General features: G+C 40.4%; 1 protein-coding gene across 3 annotated transcripts in view; it reads right to left on the reverse strand.

Moving 5' to 3' along the window:
- LOC116463592 (voltage-gated potassium channel subunit beta-1) overlaps positions 1–21,696 on the reverse strand; it is a 494,818-nt gene that overhangs the window by 236,761 nt on the left and 236,361 nt on the right. Inside the window, exon 1 of one of the 3 annotated variants that reach the window (XM_032146780.2) lies at positions 19,062–20,203. The exons of the other annotated variants lie outside the window; for them this stretch is intronic. Within the exon in view, the coding sequence (XP_032002671.1) occupies positions 19,062–19,282 (221 nt within the window). The 5' untranslated portion in view covers positions 19,283–20,203. Of the gene's footprint in view, positions 1–19,061; positions 20,204–21,696 lie in introns of those variants that run through there. 3 annotated transcript variants of the gene reach the window in all.

Raw genomic sequence — 21,696 nt, forward strand, 5'->3', positions numbered from 1 at the left:
CACATTCTAAGATTCAGCCCTGCTGCTTTTAACATGTTGACCTCATATTTAATTCATATTTCCATCTCTTTCCATCCCTGATCCTACCCTAATCCAGAGCTACTGGCACATAAAAGCAGGAGAAGAAGGGTGGGGGGTCTTCTGCTCCTCAAACACCATCTCCTCTTTCACTTGCACCTGCTTATGGTGTTGATCCAAGAAAATGAAGAAAACGGAGAGGATTCTCCTTTCTGCTCTGCCCATGGAGAGTTCCAGTCCTCCCCACACCTGGGCCCTAACTGCTGCCCTGGCTCATTTTCTTGAAGCCTAACAGTGGATGCTGGTGGACAATTCTTAGGAGGTGGGACCCTTTATGAGATAAGCTGATAGCTTCTTTTTTGTTGTTGTTTTTGAGTCAGAGGAGTCCCGCTCTGTCACCCAGGCTGGAGTGCAGTGGTGCAATCTCAGCTCACTGCAAGCTCCACCTCCTGAGTTCACGCCATTCTCCTGCCTCAGCCTCCCGAGTAGCTGGGACTACAGGCACCCACCACCCTGCCCGGCTAATTTTTTGTACTTTTTAGTAGAGACGGGGTTTCACTGTGTTAGCCAGGATGGTCTCGAACTCCTGACCTCGTGATCTGCCCGCCTCGGCCTCCCAAAGTGCTGGGATTACAGGCGTGAGCCACCGTGCCCAGCAGATAAGCTGATAGCTTCTTATCAACTCCTCTGGTGCATACCCACCCTGTCCCACCCAGCAGTCTGTCGCTTGCAAACTCATCTCTTTGGGCTCAGTGTTCAGGGCCTGCAGGACCAATTGGGATCCTGTTTTCACACCTCTTCAAACTTATGCCTTTGCCCCATGTCACACCACCCATCTCTCTCCTGACCCTTCCTCCACAACCTAACAGCAGCCAGTGGCTTGAAAACTATCAAGATGGCATTCCATCACCATCTTGGATTTTAAGGATGTTGTACAGTCATGGCAAGTTTTATAAGTGATTCTCTTGGAGTCTCCCTCTTGGCTTGGGGGCAGGGAGAGAAATACCTCATTTTCTTGAGGAGGATTAGTGAGGGGAGAAAGACCACTGCACTACTGCACAAAGATTCCTCTCATTCATTCTTTCTCCAGTTTGCTTCTTTATATTAAATTGGCGGAGTAGAAGATGGAGATGGTGCCAAGATTGAATCTGCTGAAATCTCATCACTCAACAAGCCCTGTTGGAGGTACTTGGCAGCTGTGTGAACAGAATGCATAGGACTAATCTCACTCCCTGAACAATAGAAAACATTGCACTAGGCACTTGGCTTTCTCTTTAGTTCCTAGAATTGTGAAGGCCCACAATTCTAGAATTCTAGAACTAATTGTCTTTAGTTCCTCGAATTCTTCTGCCCCTGCAATCTCTGGCTTGTGACACTTGATAATCTGGTTGATCACAAAGAGGGCAGCAGGACTGAGGACTGCCAGCCTTTACACCACTCCTTTTGTAAGCATAGGCCAGTTCTTTCTTTGATGCTGATCACAAAGATTGGGTGAGCTGGTATCCATGGTTTATAACATTCCATTTGATATATTATTTTAATTTTAATGGGCAATCTACTTTACATTATCTAACATTGTTCTCGACTCATTTAAGCAGGTAAATTTTGTCTCCCCAATAAAGGTAAAAGTTGAAAGGAGTAGCATTCAATATTTCTTTTGCTTTATGCAGAAACCCTATCATGGTGCTATGCACACAACAGATAAAAACTAGATTTGTTGATCTGAATGGAACATGAACAGCATGGGCTTATAGGCCCTGAGAGCCAGTGCTGGCATCTATGTTGGCTTCCCACTGCCACATAAAAGCTAGAGAGGGCTGAGGCCTCTGTGGTAAAGACAACTGCAGCCTCATTCAGGCTAATAAAGCTGTATCTACATGAAACATATTATTAGTTTTGTTCATCAAAAACTCAGACAAGTCAGATTTAAAATTTGTATTTCCAGTGTCAGAGATACAAAACGCCCGTATTTGCTTTTTATTTAAAAAAACACGTATTTGCTTTTTATTTTAAAAAAACTGATATATTGTTTACAACTCAGTATGGAGCCAGAGAGAAGGAAGTAAGACAAGAAAAAAATAAATTTCTAATACATTTCCAGATGAAATGTTTGACTTCCAGTTTTGAAACTGGAGGGAAGATTATTTTTTCTTTTTAGAAGAAGAAAAAGCAGAAAAAATAAGTAATGGGCCCTCAATTAAAAGGGAAAAAATAACTTTTATTGAAAATCTGAAAGCTAATGCTAATAAATTATCAGTACAAGTGTGTGTGCCAATTTTTTATTTTTATATTACATATTTCCTAAATTCTAATGTTCCATCAGCTGAAAAATGCACCATCCATTTAAAAATAGCTGTTCAGAACAAAGAAACATGATGACAAAAATCTTGATGCTTTCTAACGTTAACATGATAAAACTAAAGTGTCAGAATGCTAAAGTCAGTGCTGTGCAAAGCCTTCCATTCAATCTTCTTAACAACTTGTAAGATAGACACTGTCATGATCTTCATTTCACTGATGAAAAGCTTGGCCAGCATCAGGAACATATAAGTGGCAGTGTTGGATTCAAACTCAAGGCTAAACACTACAGTGGACAGCCCCAGAAGAGAAGCTCCATATGTGAGATAACTGCATCATTATCATCATGGGCTTATCTACAGCTTCTCACTGTTTCCATCCCTGCCTCCACAATTCAAGCCACCATCGTCCCCATGAACTGACTATACACTGTTTTTTATTGACCTCTCAGCTTACACTTGTGCCCCTACAGTCTATTTCTCACCAAGAAACCCGAGCAAGCCCAAGTCGGATAATATCACTCCTCAGCTCAAAATCCTGCTCCATCTCACTTACCCAGAATAAAATGAAAAGTCCTCACCATGGCCCACAGGGCCCTCAATATCTGGCCCATTCTAACCTTAATGTTCTCCTGATTGTTCCTCAGATACGCACTCAGGCCTTTGCACTTGCTTTTTTCTCTGCCTTCTCGCAGATACTCAAAGGCTCACTTGCTCACCTTCTTTCAATCTATTACCGAAAGTTATCAAATAATGTCCCCTGCCCAACCTCTTTCAATAGCACCCTCCACAACTTTCCACCTTTTGCTTGGCTTATCTTCATAGCAGGTATCACCTCCTGACATGCTAAACATTTACTTGTTTCTTTTTCTCCTCTTCTACAATATAAGCTTTTCAAAGGCCAAGGCTATTTTGTTCACTCCCTTATCCTCAACACCCAGAACAGTGCCTGGCACAGAGTCGGTGCTTAGGGAATGTTTACTGAATGAGTCAACTGACTCCAAATCATATGGTTAAGAATTCATATCTCTGAGCATGATGCTCAGAGACTATATTCTGCACAGCCTTACTGTATTCTGAAAAATCAAAATTAATATGAAAAAAGTTTTAATAACAATAGTTTAGTAATTAGACAGACCTGTCCTGTAACTCCGGCTCCATAGTGGTTGGAGTAACGACATTTCAGTAATAATGTGGCCAGTTGACAGCCTCCCATTTACACATCTGCACCTTCCTTGGCCCAGAGATGAACGGAGCCACCTTGGGTTCTCCTCCCTCAGAGGGGAAATGACAGCACCAGAATGATTTCACAGCCCTTAATTTTCTTTTTACAGTTGGCCCTGCACTACCAAACTCAACTTCAATTTTAATAAAATTCGTTCATGTTCCAACTCTAAGTGGAAAAGTAATTTAATCATTATTTTGAGAAATAAGTGTACTGGCAAGAGGAACTTTTTAACATAATAAATAATTTCTTTTCTTGTGGAGGTAGACCAACAATAAAAAAAAATGATGAAAAGAATCCAAACTTAAGAAGTTCCTGGTTTTCATAAAAATAATCTCTTCTGTTCTAAAATCAAATCAGTATAGTCTCTGAATGGCTAAGTCTGGAGACTTATGTCTCTTTGCAGTATGAAGCATATGTCCTCATCTTTGTCTCCATGCTTTGGCTGGCTGGTTTCTATCTTGAAATGATGCCTGAATTGTCCTTCCTGCTCTCCTCTTCCGTCTTCCAAAATGTACACGAAGCAAGTAAGAATCTTAGGTCACAAACTTAGGTAGCAAGACGTATAACATGTTAATATTTTTCTATGAATTAACTTAATTTCAACCCAGGGACTCCCTCCTACCGAGCCAAAAGGAAATTTAATTTTTACACAATATTAACTCCCTCACCACTCCCTCCATGCTGATGCTGCTGAGATTGGGTCAAGTTCCCAGGGTCTTAGACTCTTAAGTGTCAGGGAATTCTGTCCATGTTTACCACATGATTACAGATGATTCTGCCCATCATTGGTCATCTGTGTATGGCTGTCCCAGACCACATGGTCCTCAGTTCTGCTGCTTTCAAGCCACACCAGGGGCTTCACAGACCTTGGGAGAGGTTGGAAACCCCTAGCTGGGGATCCAGTCTCTCCACTGTCACAGGGCCATGTTCACAGGGCCATCATGTGCCTTGGACGCTGCAGGGAGCAAGGCTCATGGGACCCACAGACTTCCCACCAAAACAGCAGAATCTCAGCTTAATCTGGGAAATGCCTTTTGTTTCAAACCTGACTCTCTGTAATGGACTTAGACATCTGGAAACCAAAAACACACTTTCTGCAAATAAGAACGCATAAGCTACTTGCTTGAATGTAGTAAAGTGAAGAGATGCAGGGAGGAACACCACATGTTAATATCTTCAAATGGTCTCACCAAACTTGCCCCAATACAACCAAACTGGAGGATCCCATCTTTCTTCATGCAACCTAGAAGAATAGGTTGTAGCTCTTTGCAGGTCCTGGTGAATGGACTTGGAGTTGGGATTTCAAGTGGCCCTGCTGCCTAGGCCTGGACTATTCAGTCTCCTGGCTACTGCACCCCTTGAGAAAAGGCCAGAGTGACCGAACATGCCACACAGGGAAAACTCAGCTCCTGTGCACCACATCTGATCAACACTCAAAATCCATGTTATTCTAAGAGTTTTGGAATAGTCACATCACTTTTGCTAATTGATTAATACTAACCTGTAAATATCAATATAAATAACTTGCCCCCACAGTATAGCTTCCACGCAGATATTCTCTTTCTGTTACTTGATCTCTTTTTGTTACTTGATCTTTTCACTACTTTAAGGAATACAGTTTCATAAGCCATGTTGCTTCCATTGCCCTCTCTTTGTAAAGGATCAAGTGGTAACTCAGGAATCGCTACCTTATGCTGACCCACATTCTTAGCAGACCAACAAAAACAAAGACTCAAGCAGTCCCTGCACAATTGTCTCCCAAGGACCCCGCACACAGCTCCACTTTCTCTTTTGCAACAACCCAGACAATGACCAGGAAATGTTTCTTGAGGACATGTGTGCTCTTTAGTGTCTAAACAGTAGGACAAATTGTTACAAGCATCCTTGATTCCTGTCTCTGTTGTTTTTAGATTTCTTTTCTTTTGTAACCTATGCAAATTTGAGAGCCACCTTAAATTCTTTTCTGGAACAAGGCTGGGTGTAAGTAGATATAACAGAAACTATGTACAACTATTAGTTTCCAGTCATTATGGCAGAATAATTTGGGGGACAGCAAGGATTGGTCAGGCTATTCAGTAACCAAGGTCAAGAACAGATAGGATTCCTATTTCCAAAGGAAAGAAGCCCATCATGAATGTGAAGAGGACAAGTCTCATAGAGAATTAAGCCTGCACTGGAAAGCAAAGGGGTTGTATTGTAATGCAATCCCACAGAAGACTTTGAAGCTTATGAAAACTGGATCACTCATGCATCCATTCATCCATCCTGCAATCCTTTATTGATCACCTACAACATACCAAGCCACCGTGCTAGGACTGGGGATGATTAAAACAGGAATATTTTGAAGACATGCACATACAAAGCTAAATAGCAAGACCTATTGCAAAGATATCATATGTTCAAAGAACTTAATTTTTTTTCTTGTCTCTTTGTCCCATTCTATGCTAACACTGATATTAATGACAATTTTAATGGATAGTAATTGGTACTTCAGGTATATGGTCACTTGCAATTATGAAAACAATCCTGAAACTCTTGAAAAAGATTACCAAGTCCATCTTACAGATACTGGTAGTAAAGACAAAGCGAAGTAAACTGATACTTGAGCCCTTTAGCTACTATGCCATGCTTCCACTGAGCCATTCACCCCTATGACCTCATGTATGTGTGTGCACCTTAGCACACATCGCACACACATTCACATACTCGATATCAATTATGGACTAAACATGTAGGATAAATACTTGCCATAAAAATCATCTTCAAAATATATGTTACTTCTTTAAGCTTGATATTAATTTACCTATTAACACCTGATGATGCTTTTATTCCTCCCTTGAGGCAGATTTCTAACAGCTTGAACTGCCAAAAACAAAAAACCGCAATGGCTGCTGAGCCTTCCATTAGCCTTTGGATTCTGGCATCAGTCCTGAACTCTTTAGTGCATGTTCTTTGTACCACCACACTGCTCCAGTCCTGCCTCTGCCCTGGTTTTGTTGGCACAGTAATTATGGGGGACATTCCACTGCCACATGCCAACAAGGGAAATTAAAACCTTGTTCAGAAATGCCATTTGCCAATATTACATTTCTTTTAATCCTGAGTCGCTATTGGTATAAACATACGCTGGTCAGTATAACACAAAGTAGGCCAGAAGCTGTCTGAACTTAGAATTGAAATCAAAAGTCCAATAATTTAGACTACATAATTTACATTAAGTTGTTTATGTTGTGCCTCAGTTGCTGTAACTTAAAATGGGCATAACATCGCTTGCTACCCTCTTCAGAGTTTTTCTCAAGGATAAAAATAATAGTTAAACTATTCAATCCCTTAGTTTGGATGCTGACATGAGGTAATCAGCATAAACAATGATTTTACTGGCAAAGAACGTTATTCAGACATTCTGATAATTAGCATTTGTCTTTTGTCAAACCCTGTCCCCAAAGTATTTCTATCTCAAAGTAAGTAGAGACTGTGCTAATATCCTTAACATGAATACTAACAAGCAAAATGATAACCTAACATTTTACTAATGTTCTATTTCTAAAATTAATCATTATTAAAGTAAGGCCAAATACTTTCTCAGTGATATTGTTGTGGATAGTACTGCCTTCCTGCTAAGAAATGAAATTGAAAAACACTAACTTCATCACATTTGCTTCATTAATGGTCATCAGTGACTTGTAATCAGGCAGAATCCATCTGCAGAATAAATATGCAGACTTCGATTTGCTTATTTTTCTTTTCTACTGTCAACATGAACCAACATTTTCATTGTTGTATTTGCATTAGGCCCAAGCAAAATGTCTTTTCTAAGTTAGTATACAGACCCTGGTGATAGTAATTTGGAAGACAGCAAAGTAGGTCAGGCTCTTCCCCTTACTATCCTCAATGTAGTACTAGAGGGGCTTGATGTGCACTGTTGACTCTAAATACACTGCCCTGTCTATATAAAGATGATGCCACCTAGCTGAAAGTGCATGTGGAGTTACCTAGCCCTGTGAGGAGTTCTATAGCAATATCCTCCTATCCTTATTTTAGAATGACTTCCTCTACTATTGCATTCTAACCCACGCTTTGCTTCCCAGACTATAGGTCAGGGTGATAGCAGAGTTCACAATCAGCAAGGTCCCCCAGGAGCCATTTCCTCATTTCCATCTTACTCAAGCATTGTGTCTCTTACAGCCTCCAGGAAAAATATCTGGCCACAAGAGACTAAATTAAAGGCAAAGGTTGAGTTTTAACTCTTGATTCTCCTGATTTCTAGATTTCCAGAAAACTCTTTTCCTAACTCATTTTGATTTGTAACCACTAATATTTCTCCCCAGATATAATGCAATCTGGTACTTTTGCTTGCATGCCGAGAGAGTACATAGACTTAAATGATTTGAAATCAAGAGTATAACCTTCAAAGCCCAGTATTCTAGGCAGTGATAGGAGAGCTGTAGGTCTTTGGAAAGAACTGGGGAACATCCAGGTTTTTCTATTGGTGTGTGAGACAGAACTTCACAGAGGGGAAACTATATCAGATTTAAAACATTTGAAAATGTGTGTCATAATAAACTCCTTTTCTCCTCCACAACACTGCTATGACAATGTCAAAGCAGGGACAGTATGAGTTTTATGGAAGGGTTAAGGTCTATTCTGCGATGTGAACAGAGCCTCCCAGATGCACTGGGAATGCGCTGCTTCATCTCCCATGATCCCAAGTGCTAGAAAGAAGTTCTATTTCCATATCTCACTGATTACAGTCATGAAATTTGGAGGTAGGTATATTTTTTAAGTCATGAGCATTTTAATTACAGCTTGGTCTTTGTGGCTGTCCATTGATTTTCAATTAATGTTCACCCCTTAATCTAGTTTGTACTTAGGTCTTGGTAGCAAAAAAAAAAAAAAAAAAAAGCAAAAAGAGATACTACTTGTAGGTGTTAGTGAGGGGCTGAGGGAAGCAGAGCAGATTCAGATAGTAGCTGCTGTAATAATAATTGCAAAGGCCAAGATAAAACTTTAAACTTTACCACACTGTAGCCACACAATGTAAATGAGAGTTTTATTTCTGATTCAAAATCCAAGCTGTAGCTTTACTCGGAGAAAATCCCCAGCACTCAGCATTTTCAATGATCCCATTATTCTTTTTGCTGCCTTGCTTCACCTGGACAAGTCTTAGATTCTAGAAAAAGTGATGGGGATATGATGCTTGATACTTTAGGGTTCCTTTAACTCTCCCCTCTCCCATATAACATTTTTTTGCATGATATGGGTGGCAGGCTGTATAGTGGCCCATGAAAGACGTCTATGTCCTAATTCCTGGAACCTGCGCACATATTACCCTCTATGGTAAAAGGGACAGTGTAGACGGAATTAATTAAGGATTCAGAAGTGAGCAGACTTTGATGGATTACCTAGGTGGGCTCAATGTTATCACAGCAGTCCTTTAAGAGGCAGGCAGGAGAATCGAAGTGAGAAAAAAAGAGATGTGAAGACAGAACTGGAGATTAGAATGACGTGCTTTGAAGATGGAGGAAAGAGTCAAGGAATGCAGGTAACCTCTAGAAGCCGAAAAAGGCAAGGAAATGGATTTCCAACCAGAAGCCTCCAGAGAAAAGGAGCTTTGCTGACAATTTAAATTTAGACTTTGGACCTCCAGAATTATGAAAGAATATATCTGTGTTAGTTTAAGACACTAATTTTGTGGAAATCTGTTATAGCAGCAAGAGGAAACTAATACGGTGTGAAATTTACAGCTTTGTTTAAGGATACTTGCTGTGCCCCCCTTTAAAAAATCACCTCTTGTTTTGAAACAGAACCCACAGAAGGTCCTGCTGAAGCCCTCAGGAAAAAATATCTGGTGAAATTTGGAGTTCTCTGGCAAATGTCAACTTGTTTTTCTCATTAAGGAATTATCCCAAACTTTTATGAACTAAGATCCAAGCCTCCTGATTTCCAAAAGATCACTTATGGAGAAACTGTATTTGAGTGAAAGTGAAACCTTAAACTCCTTCCTTGGAAATGAAATATAAGCCATTATTGAGTGAGACGTTGTATGTTAGACCATGGATTTCCCAACTCGTTCTTTCTGTTTGGGTCTCTTTAGAGTAGCAGTTCATTTATTTTCTCTTCATTAAAATGAAACAAATATGTTCTTCATCACGATGAAAACCTTCTGAAATCAGGCTGCTAAGATTTCTTCTGAGCATTTTCAGTTTTTTAAAGTAAATGCACAGACTATCATGCAGACGTGCTTGTGCATATACAGATAGGAAATTGAGTAGTGAGTCAAAAGTTTTATTTTCCTCAAATGCCTCAGAGGAATTCTTTGCTGATTCTTGAGTTGAAAGAGAGTAGCATTCATTAAAGCCATGTTATTTACGCAGTTGATTTTTATAACAAGGTTGTTGTTGTGGTCTCAGGCCAAAGACATTTAAAAAAAAAACTAAAACATAAAAACCTAGTTTAAAGAGAAAGCTAATGGAAAAGAGGAAGCTTATTAGCATGTGTTCCTCAGGAAAAATCTCGCATTTCTTACATAAGAGCTCTGTTAAACCAGATAGGCTTTCCAGCAGATATGAACTAATCATGAGGAGCTCTGTGCTTGTAATTTCTGGAGTTGAACCCCTCCATGGGCATTCTCCTGGAAGATGTTAATTACTGATACAGAAAACTTTTCTTGTTAATCATAGCAGTCATATACAGTTGCATTTATATTTAAACCTCCTATGTTAAAAATAAATTATCTGTAAGAATATATCAAAAAGCAAATTAATCACAGTACAAGTTGTTAGCTTTCCTACCTGGATACTCAACTATCATTGAAACCTATACATCAAATTTGGCCTTTTCGTATTTCTTTAACCCAAGAAACTTCAACTGTCACCATTATAATTTTTTGAGTTGATATCCATAAGAATTGCTATGTGTCAGCATAGTCATCCCTCATTACTCTAATAAATAGGTTAGGATTTTTTTTAATGTTTTATAGAAATTGTTTCATAGAATGATTCAAAATATGAAAAGCATTTTTTTCCTTCTAAAACAGGAAGCATGACCAGGGCATGCAGACAAAAGGACATAGCATGTTTCTGTTATTAGCCAATCTTGCTATTCTATACTGAAAAGTCTAGACTTTGACTTGGAATCGTATCCAGCACTGAGTGACTCAAAGAAGAGGTAGTCATCGTATAGAGGGTTTGAATGAGAGTTATAGTTACAGTTGGGAGTCAGAAAATGAAATCCAGGAGAAAACTGCTGGAATCATTCTGGAAATTAGGAAGCTGAGTCATAGTAATGGTTTTCAAGTACCAGCAACCTTATGAGGCAGAAAACTACAGTTAGCTCATTTTCATGTCAACAGAGGACAGGACAAGAAGTTTCTGATGCAGCTTTAAAGAAGCCGAGTAAATTGCAAAGAGGAATTTTGTGATTGGGAAGTATTTTTTGACTCTTGGATGGTTTTGTAGTAGAACAGTCAGGCCAGATCTGATGAACAGGTGCTGGGATGAGAATGGGAGAGAATCTCCCTCCCCAGGTATCAGAAGGAAGTGGGAGTCCTCTGTATGCCACACGTGCCTCTTTTGTCTTGTTGCTGTGCCCTTGGTTTCTTGTTTTTTAATCTTTTTTATTCATTTTTCTCCCTGACTTGACTGTTAAGAGTCCAGGCAATAGACAACAATTCTGAAAACCCTCACCTTATCACTTCCTCTGAGGACTTTAGAGCTTAATATGAATGATTCCAATTCTCAAAAAGAAGAGCCAAATTTTTTCATGACTGCTGTGAAAGATTATACAATATTTCTTTAGAGGCCTTTACAAGTAGTTGCTGCACAGTGCAAATTGGAAAAACAGGACAGATTTCTCATGAGGGCTAGACCAGATGGCCTGTGTGAATGCTCTCAGAGTCCTCCCTAGCTGTCGATTCCAAGAAAAAAAAAAAAACACTGCTGGGCTTCTGTTTTGGTTTCCAATCTGGGTAAATGAAAATCAACCTGCAGTAAGGAATTTTAAATGTGTTTTGATTTTGACTTTCAGGAGCAAGCTTTCAAAGTAATCTCTAAATGCATACAGGAGAGTTAAGTATGGTCAGCACAGAATGTCCAAATGAGCATTTCCTGTCCAGTGTTGACATGTGGCATTGTTCAATCATATGTGCTCATGGTTTTGTAGATCTCTTCCTGAGAAGCCTGTGCTTTAGACACTGTGATGCTAAGCACGCTATCATCTGGAAGTTAATTTATGTCCAACTTCAGAACATGTATCAGTGAAGAGCCTCTGTGGCAGCACTGTGGGGTCCTCACGGCTCTACAGGAGATGGAGAAAGTTGGTCTGGCTCTCTCAGCACACAGCATGGCTTTGCTTCTTCCAGAGGCAAAAGCTTGGGCTGCAAATTGTGCATATGCAGAGAAGGGAATTGTCCTTTCTAGAAGTGTTGCATGTGCTGTGCTTCTTTCCTGTGTTGAAAAATGGGGCCTACCTAAGAAGCTGCAATGTGGAAGTGAAAGGAGCATAAGGAACTCTGCCCTTGGAGTCAGGACCTCACTTTGGCCTTGGCCCTCTGCCCAACTTCATGGGTAACTCTGACCAAGGAACTGGCCGATCTGCATAAAACAAAGTAACTGTACTAGATGGCGTCTTAAGTTCCCTCACCAACAACCATTGCTAATTCTCTTATTTCTGGCGATCACATAGTATTAATAATTCTCAATATTGAAATGAAAATTTAAAGGACTTTTGCCTTGAATTCTTCAGACTCAATCACTCTATTTCTAATTCTTAAAAAAGTGAAAAACTGGTTACAAAAATGTCTTTAAGCATACAATATGATTAACTTGCAATATCAAATCTTCTTATGATGCCTAATAGCTATTTAACTGAATGGCTTTGAAATTCTTCAAGAAAAGTTATGAATTGATGCTTCTGAATTCTTCTCATAAGAGACTTTTCTCTCCTAAAAAAGTTTTTAAAGGATACTCAAATAAATTAAGAGACCTATATTTTGATCAAATTCACTGAATCCAAATCTCGTACTGTTCAAAAATTGATATACTAAAGATAGACTATGATTTGATGAAAGGAATTTTAAAAATCAGAGTGAAATTTAGGAATCTGATTTTCCTTTTGAATGTGATGGGATTTTTTTCTCCTTTCAGAACATTTCTCAAATTACCATAAATTGAAATGTTTGCAGAATTTTTAAAAAAGAATTTCTTTAAAATGAGTGTACTTCTAAAGAGGATCATTGAGTGGATGTGGGATTAAGGACTCCATGTGTAACAACCAAATTGAAGATTGCAGCTAGAAAACTAGCCGTTTCCGGAAACTCTTCAGACTCCTTCACGTGCACGTGCGCACATGCATGCACGCACACACGCACATACACAGCCCCACAGCCCCCACACACACTTCCAGAACCACAGAACTGGAACAATGTTTGCGTAATAACTTCCAGGAGGCTCCCTCCCCTCCTACCATTTTCTCACCATCCCATGGATGCCAGACTTCTGACTGCTGCCTTGCAGAGGTGGAATAAACTCTATGAGATTGAATCAGCAACTAATTTTTAGGAAGGCTCTTCCACCTCCCCATTCTCACCATTTTACTTTGAGGCAGAGAGGAAAGCCCATACCCATGGGTGTCAGTGGAAATGACAACGGTATTCTTTATCAAAAAACAATAACAAAACCCAAAAATAAACCAAGAAACTTGGCATTTCAAATAACCAAACTGCTCTTTTTTTCTGGACTAAAATCAAATATTTCTGTTTGAAACACAGCCACAGAGCTGGCTCTCCTTTTCCTCCTCTTCAGCCCACCTATTTCCTCCCACTTTTCCCCAGACGGAGACTTGCATGCACACACACACGCACACGAGCACATGCGTGCGCACACACACACGCGCTAAGTGCCTTTTACATAATTGGCTGACAAGATTGATCTTTCAGTTGAATTGTTTTAATTCAAAAACTACCCACCATTCGTGGGAGGTAAAGAATGGTGACTGTGACATGTGCTTTAATAAAAAGGCTCTGAAAGGAATGGCATGGGAAAGGCATCTGGTATCTGGTCTGAGTCTTTTGCATATAGTCCTGACTCTCTATAGGAAAGTAGAGAGTGCCATGCAATTTAACATAAATTTTCTTATTCCATAGCTACAACTCTTAGATGTTTTTTATTTTTTTATTTTTATTTATTTATTTTTTTGGAACAACTGCCAGATTAATCCTTTCTTAACTTTGTAAGCAGACATCTTGCTTAAAAATCCTTACTGGTCCCTCCATTGCTGATGTTCCCTTGTGTCTAAATAGCCCTTGCCCTCCATGGAGCCATATTCCAATCTCTTTTTACCACTACAAGATTCTTTCTCACCACTTCCTTGTACAAACCCTCTGAGAGGAAAAAAAAATGCCAACCTCAATACATACTGCATTATGCCATTTATATTCTTGAAACAATAAAATTTTAGAAATGACTTGAAGATTAACGGTTACCCAAGGTTAGAAATTGGAGAAGGGGGAGTGGATGTGGTCAGAAATGGATAACATGAGGGAACCTTGTGATGATGGAACAATTTTGATTGTTCATTGTGGTGGTGGTTACACAAATCTATACAAGTGATAAAAATACACAGGCATATAACATGCAGACAAAAATGAATACATGTATAACTGGTAAAATCAGAATAAATCCTATGGATTGTACCAATCCATATGGATCATCAATTTCCTGGTTTTGCTATCATGCTGTAGTTAAGCAAGATATTTACCACTGGAGAAATTAAGGGCATATGGAAATTCCCTGTACTTCTTTTCTTTGCAAACTTCTGTGAATTTATAATTATTTCAAAAACAATTTTAATCGTAGTTAACTTTAAAAATGGGGAAAAAGTTGGCTGGGCGCAGTGGCTCACGCCTGTAATTCCAGCACTTTGGGAGGCCGAGGCGGGCGGATCACGAGGTCAGGAGATAGAGACCACCCTGGCTAACACGGTGAAACCCTGTCTCTACTAAAAATACAAAAAATTAGCCAGGCGTGGTGGCGGATGCCTGTAGTCCCAGCTACTCAGGAGGCTGAGGCAGGAGGATGGCGTGAAGCTGGGAGGCAGAGCTTGCAGTGAGCCGAAATCGTGCCACTGCACTCCAGCCTGGGCTACAGAGCGAGATTCCATCTCAAAAAAAAATAAAGGGGGGGGACATTGAAGTTTTTAGTGGAATTTAAAGACTGTTTTCAATGAAATTGGGCCCATCATATTCCAATTGTTCTAAAACTAAAATAACAATTTCAGAATGAGGTGGAGGGAGTTTATCAGTACAAACGTGCTCAATTCTGAATGACAGAAGCTCTGAGACCATGTCAAACACTGGTAGCTGGACCATTCTAAAAAAAAATATTTAAAAAAACAAAACCCAAACCAACCAAACAAGCAAAAACAATCCAATGTGCCTTACCTTCTGTTTTGAATGACTGGCTCTTTTTAGGATGAAAGGTTCATGTATGTACCTACATCTATCATGTGTAAATCTTTCATGCATGGTTATAGAGTGTACACCAAACTAACATAGTGTAATGAAATCTGAGATTAAAAATAGACACAAAAATAGAACAAAGGAACTTTCATGCACTAACAAAGCACAGCTATGAAACTCTAAGAGTGAAAGGATGAAGAGAGTTTGGTTAATGGGTACAAACATATAGTGATATAGAAGAAATAAGTTCTAATGTTCGATAGCAGAGTAGAGTGACTATAATTAACAATAATGTATTGTATATTTCAAAATAGCTAGAAGAGAGGACTTGAAATATTCCCAACACATAGAAATGATAAATACTGATGGTAATGGGTACCCTAAATACCCTGACTTGATCATTATATATTCTATGCATGTAATATATAATATCACATGTACCCCATAAATATATACAAATATTCTGTATTGGAAAAATCACCTCTAAGGAAAGGAATAATCCTGTGTTATTTACATACAGGATAGTCCTCAGTATAACCATTAGGTGGAATCTCGTTCTCTTGGGCTGACAGTAGCTTTGGAATGCCAGAATGTTCTAGTAGATTTTTTTTTATCTTCCGCCTTCAAACAATAACCAGTTTTATGCAAGATTCTTATACAATGATGTTGTGAATATAATAGTGGCTTTAAGCATTTTATTCTTGCAGAATTCAGAAGTTTTGCACAAGTATACATTAATTCTTTCTAAAATCTCAGTTTCGTGAGTTATTGATTAATGGGTGGTAAACATAGGCTGTTATATTAGTTGGCTTTAAAAATCATAAGGCATTATATAAGTAGAAGGCATTCTACCTATTTATCAGGGTTACAAGTAGGTCCTCAGCTGCCAGGTAGCACCATATACCTTAAAGAAGTCTCTAGGATAGCAAAATGGGTGTCAGACATAGGGACAATTACTCATGCCCCAAGATGCAATCATTAATTCTGGAACTGAAGCAGAGTTGGTAACTTCAAAATGGATCAACTAAATTGGCCCAAGCATGACTATCACCCCTCCAAAAAAAAATAACTTCATAGGAATATCTTCTAATAGACAATTATTTGTTTGTTTGCTTGTTTGTTTGTTTTCTTATTTATGGTCTGTTTTCTCAACCTGTACTTAAGCCCCAGACTTTACCTGGCTTCTGCACCTTTGTGTACCAGTTGAGTGAGGTTCCTGATATAGAATAGGTGCTCAACAAATATTTATTGACTATGCTGACTAAATGAGTACCTCTTCACTAGAAAACATTGCTGTTTGACAATTTTTGAGTTGCAGACCGTTTTCAAATTCTGGTGAAAGCTATAAACCCTTTCCTCAGAAAAATGCATAAAAAGACTTTTTTAAAAATCTTCTATTGGATTTAGGGATCCCCTTTAAAGCTCTGCCTATGAAAACCATTTTCAAGGATGAAATTGTGACCACAATTAGCTACTAACTTTCCATTTTGGTTATTTCAGACATTCTCCAGATTGCTTACCTAAGCCAATTATCTTCCCTATTCTATGGTGTTTTGTATTTTCTGCTATTTGTTATCATTAACAAATAGTCCATAAATGCACATATTTTAGCTAAAACAATGTAAAAAAGGATAATTTAGCTAATAAAATTACTTCTATCATTTTTTATAAAGTTTATAATTAGTCTCCCTCCCCCTTTTAATCCTAAAAAAGCTTGGTGTACATTTGGCATAATCTCATAATCTCCTTCATAAAGGTCACTCAGAGCAGAATCTGAAACAGAAGAGTAAGTCACATTCACACACACACAGGCAAATCTCCTGACTGTTACAGATTGAGTGGCTTGGAATATAAGCACAAGCGAAGAAGAGGCATCTTGTTTAGTTACCTTGAGAAACAACGTATACCGAAGATGCCAGATGGCTAACTTTTTGTTAGAGAACTGTCTTTAGTTGTCAGTAACGAAAGGTGACCAAGTGAACCTTGCTCACACTCTGAGCTTTTGGGAAGCAGAGAGTTATCACTCAACAGGAGTTGAGCTGTGCCACCAGAAAAACCTTAATGGAAATCTCCTGACTTCCAAAGGCCTTCATAAAAGCAAACTCTTCCAACACAATCATCAAGCAACTATGAAACTCTGCCTCAAGAAATTAGTGGTCTTACCTTTTATTTCTTCCAATTTACAAAAAGAAAGTTCATAGTGCTGCTAAAGTACTAGAGGCCACAATTTAAACCACCTTCTGTGATCTGCCTTAACCCTGGAGGGTCCTGTTCCTGGTGACCTTGCCCAGGAAAGCAGCTACTCATCTCCATCTCAGTAGCTGAAGTGCACGCAGAGCAGCACTGTGTCCACAGGGCAGGGGCTGCGTGTGTGCCGGAGCAGCAACCATAGAAAACATCAGTGGACTCAAGACTACAGTCTCATTTAGAGAACTGTCATTGTGGTGCCCCACTCTCTCCATCACAGGGATATCAGGAAAAGCAAAGGCACTCACACAGCTGATGCTTCAATGAGTTGACCTGAGTCAGGCCGCTTACATTTGCACTGCAGCTGGGGTAAAGAGCTTTAGTTATGGTTGTTTTGCTTTTTCCCACCCAAGGACTTTTTTTCTTAATGGCTCAAACATATATCAAAACAGCAGTGCTTGATGTTTGTGCAATGAGAAACTTTCCTGTAACTCTGCAAAGAAACTTTTTTCAAGGGCAACTTTCATAAAAATATTTTTAAATGCTTATTTCAGCAACCTCACATGAGAAACACATGTTGTCTATGCATTATTTTAATTAACTTCATCCTATCCTAAAACCTGGTTCCTAACAAAGACAAGAGATAGTTAGATGTAGACAATTAACAAAATCATATCTGCAAACTGAAGTAACCAAAGTTTTTTGGAAGATGTGTTGGTAGCTTCTCTCCTCTACATTCACAAACACTTTTAGAAACTAGAAGCACAGTAGTTTTAAAGAAATAAAGTCAGAGGGACTTGGCACAAAGCAAATGTAATGAGGAGGCAGGAGTCACATAATTGAATAATGAAATTTTCTACTTATCAAATGTAAGTCATGCCCTATTAGACAGAGCATCCACTATTACCAGGATGATTCCAACTATGGAAAACAACCTAGGGGATGAGGAAGCTTTAAAATTTATGAGGAAACTAGTAGAATTGCAACAATTTACATTTTCTCCACATTTCACAAGGTCTACATTTTATTTCAAGCAGTAATTCAGGCTTAAATATGGCAGTATTCATTCTAATTTACCATTATAGGTGGTTTTTCCTGTAACAAAGCTTCTTTAAAAAGCTTTGTATAGCATTTGTTAACTTGGTCTTTCAAAAGATAAATAAGGCCAGGTGCGGTGGTTTACTCCTGTAATCCCAGCACTTTGGGAGGCCAAGGCAGGCGGATCACTTGAGGTCAGGAGTTCAAGACCAGCCTGGCCAACATGGTGAAAGCTCTTTTCTATTAAAAATGTAAAAAATGAGCCAGGTGTGGTGGCAGGTGCCTGTAATTCCAGCTACTCAGGAGGTTAAGGCAGGAGAATTGTTTGAATCCAGGAGGCTCTTTCCCAGGCAATGGAGCCCAAATCACACCACTGCACTCCAGCCTGGGCAACAGAGCAAGACTCTGTCTCAAACAAAACAAACAAAAGATAAATAAGAGAGCAGTACTAGGTGGGAAACTATTTCTGATAGTATAATCCCAGAAACTACTGTCTTTATCATAAAATAGAACAAACACATTTGCTATTGAAAAACTATCCTGATCTAAATACCAGTTCCAGCAGTTGTGTTTTTTTCTGGGGACTGGAATGTACACAGTTCCTAAGATGTTCATAGGACTTTAGAAGTATACAAAATGGGCCACATTTTAAAAAATCTTATACACACACAACCACCCTGGGTTTATTCATCCCCCTAAGGAGCTATTTTAGAAGCACCTGAGAATTCTAAAGTGAGCAACCCACTGATGAGTAAGTCACTTCAAAACCGATGGACTGTCTCCACTGCACCTGTATAGAACCTGGATACCCCGCACAGAGGGAATCTTACATGCATACCTATATTTCATGCCAGTCTGCTTTGCGGTGGACTCTTTGAGAGAAATGTGATGCTGAGGCGTGAACGTCCCCAGGCTGCGCGCGATGATAGCGACCGTGCGGAATTTGGCCCGGGCTGCGTTCACCACATTGGGGGCGGTGGAGCTCTGCTTGCTCAGAAGTCGGTCCTCACCATTCCGACTCTTCAAATTGTGCTCTGTGCAGGCTATGGAGACTTGCATTGCTTCCCCAGGCAGCGCACGGCCCCTCTCAGAACCCCAGAAAACAGGCAGTCACGAGAGGTTGAGCAGTTGGGGAGATTTCTGCTTTTCTTTTAAGCCCTCCTTGCTCCCCGCTTCCTGGGGATGCCGTCAGAGGAGTCCTGGCGGCTGACTTTCCAGCCAAGCCCACAAAGTGGCACAAGGGGCTGCGATGCAGGAAAGAGTCCCGGGGACCCAGAGAAGTAAACAGACGGCCCCGAAGTTGTCACAGCAGCTGGAGGGAAAATCAGGTTTGCAAATCTTCCCGGGCTGTAATCGCGGCTGATTAAACAGCCAAATCCATGCAGTGGGGGAGGTTTTTACAGAAGCCTAGAGCTGAGCATTCATGGTGACTGCACGCAGCCCTTCGCGGAGCCGGTCCGCGGTGTCTGAATGCGGGCTCGCTTCTGGGCGATGGCTCAAATCAGCGCAGGCTTACCGCAAGATGCGCCGCCAGCATCCCCTGGACCACAGGCAGGATGCTCAACTGGCGCGCGGAGCATCCCAAGAAGCAGCTAATCGCAAGCGGGTCCCCGAGGACTGATGGTCTCCATCCACTCCGGCTGTCAGCTCCCTCCCGCCTCCGCTCCGGGAGGACGTGGGGGCTCCTCAAGACCCCTCCCCACTCATTCTCGAGCGAAAGCCTGGGTTGCTGAGCCTGCACCGACACGGGTTTGCAGCTGCACGGAGGAGCAGGCAGGTCCCTTTAAGGAGCTCTTTGCCTTTGTGTGCGATGGGAAGGCAAGGATCAGTTGCACCAGACTCTTGCTGTAACAAATCGGGAGGGTTGCTCCATAAAAAGGGGCTCTGTCCAGACTCAGACCAAATCTGCTGCAGCACAACAGTTGGAACTGGGGGAAGGCAGAGAGGGGGTGCTCCTGCCGCGGAACACGCCAGTGAATTAACACGTGAATACTCTGTGACTAGCTTGCTGAAACACAGCTTGAAATCCCTGTTATTAGCCTTGTCAGAGTTCCTTTCCTCTCTGCAAGTTATTTCTTAAGCAGATAAGTTTGAAGTTTCCTGAGATGCCACAGTGCAGACTTTTTGGAACCAACTCTGCTAACTTACTACAAAATTTATTCTGGCTACCACAGGAGAGACTGGGGTGGGGGAGGGGCAGCAATCCAGCACCACCCAGGAGGGGGATGCACTAGGTGTGCAGCAGGTCCATAGTACCACCCAGGAAGGTCCAGGCATGTGGCTGAAACCACATACACTGCCCACTGATCATCTGTGGCAGGCTGTGAGGACAAGCACTCTATAATATCTCCAGGTCAGGTGGGCAGTAAGATATCCCTGGGGACTCTGAACCCACATGAGGCAGGAATATTTTCTGGTTTGATGTTAGGTGCAAAGCAATTGCTCAATAAACGTGACTGAACCAAACTAAGCATCAACTGGCTGGTAATTTACTTTCAATTTGAAATGTATGGAAACGAAACCCCTCTCACAAATTTACTTGCAATAAAATTATGGCTTCTGCAAAATCAGCTTTCTAAATGTAGTTGCCAACAGACACTGCTGTCAAGCAAAAAGAACCAGTATTTAACGCAACAATATTTCTGAATACCATCACTGTATTAATCAATGAAGATCAATATGGAGAAAAAAGGAAGCAGCGTCCCCCTCTTCAAGGAACAGGCCATCTGAGAGGGAAGGACAAAATATTCAGCCTTAAAGGGTCTGACTAACAATGTTGGAAGGCATATTATGACATATCTGAATGAGTGGCACAGACACTAAGTACACTAGAGAAAGTACACTGGAGAAAGTTGTTCATTTTTATTCATTCCCCACACTTCTACCAAGTCCCTGACTTTGCTTGTTGCTGGGCCACGAAGATGGCTGAAACAGAGGCTGGGCCCTCAAGAAGCTCATGGGTGCCCAGGCGACCCTCCTAGAAGAGTGGGACTTTGCCTGGGACATGAAAAATGGGTTGAATTTGATTAGCAGGAGAGGAAGAAGGCAGTGATCCCAGGGGTTGCCAGGTTTGGACAGGACACACACTCTATGTGATTTAAAAAAATAGCTGGTCTGATCATTTATTCCCAACTAAATTAAACTGCAGGAATAAAATTTTCAAGTAGAATATGTGCCTGTTTGCATTCTATTACAAACATGAATTTTAACATTTTATAACCTGCAGATAAGATTTAAATCAGATTATGGAATCTCATCATTCACTCTCCACAACCTTCCCACTCTTTACTTTAAAAAATAAACATATTGACTAATGTTCAGTGATTGAGAAGTAACTTTAGAATGAGTGAGGGTTGGGGAAAGGAACAAATAAGCCTGGGACCCCTTCTTGTACTCTCAGCTCTGAGGGAGGAGTACTTGAAGCATGTCTTTACTCCCTGGATAAACAACAGTGGGCAGAAAGGAAGCCAGAT

The sequence above is a fragment of the Hylobates moloch genome, unplaced genomic scaffold, assembly GCF_009828535.3.
Source record: "Hylobates moloch isolate HMO894 unplaced genomic scaffold, HMol_V3 SCAFFOLD_43, whole genome shotgun sequence".
NCBI classification, from domain to species: domain Eukaryota; kingdom Metazoa; phylum Chordata; class Mammalia; order Primates; family Hylobatidae; genus Hylobates; species Hylobates moloch.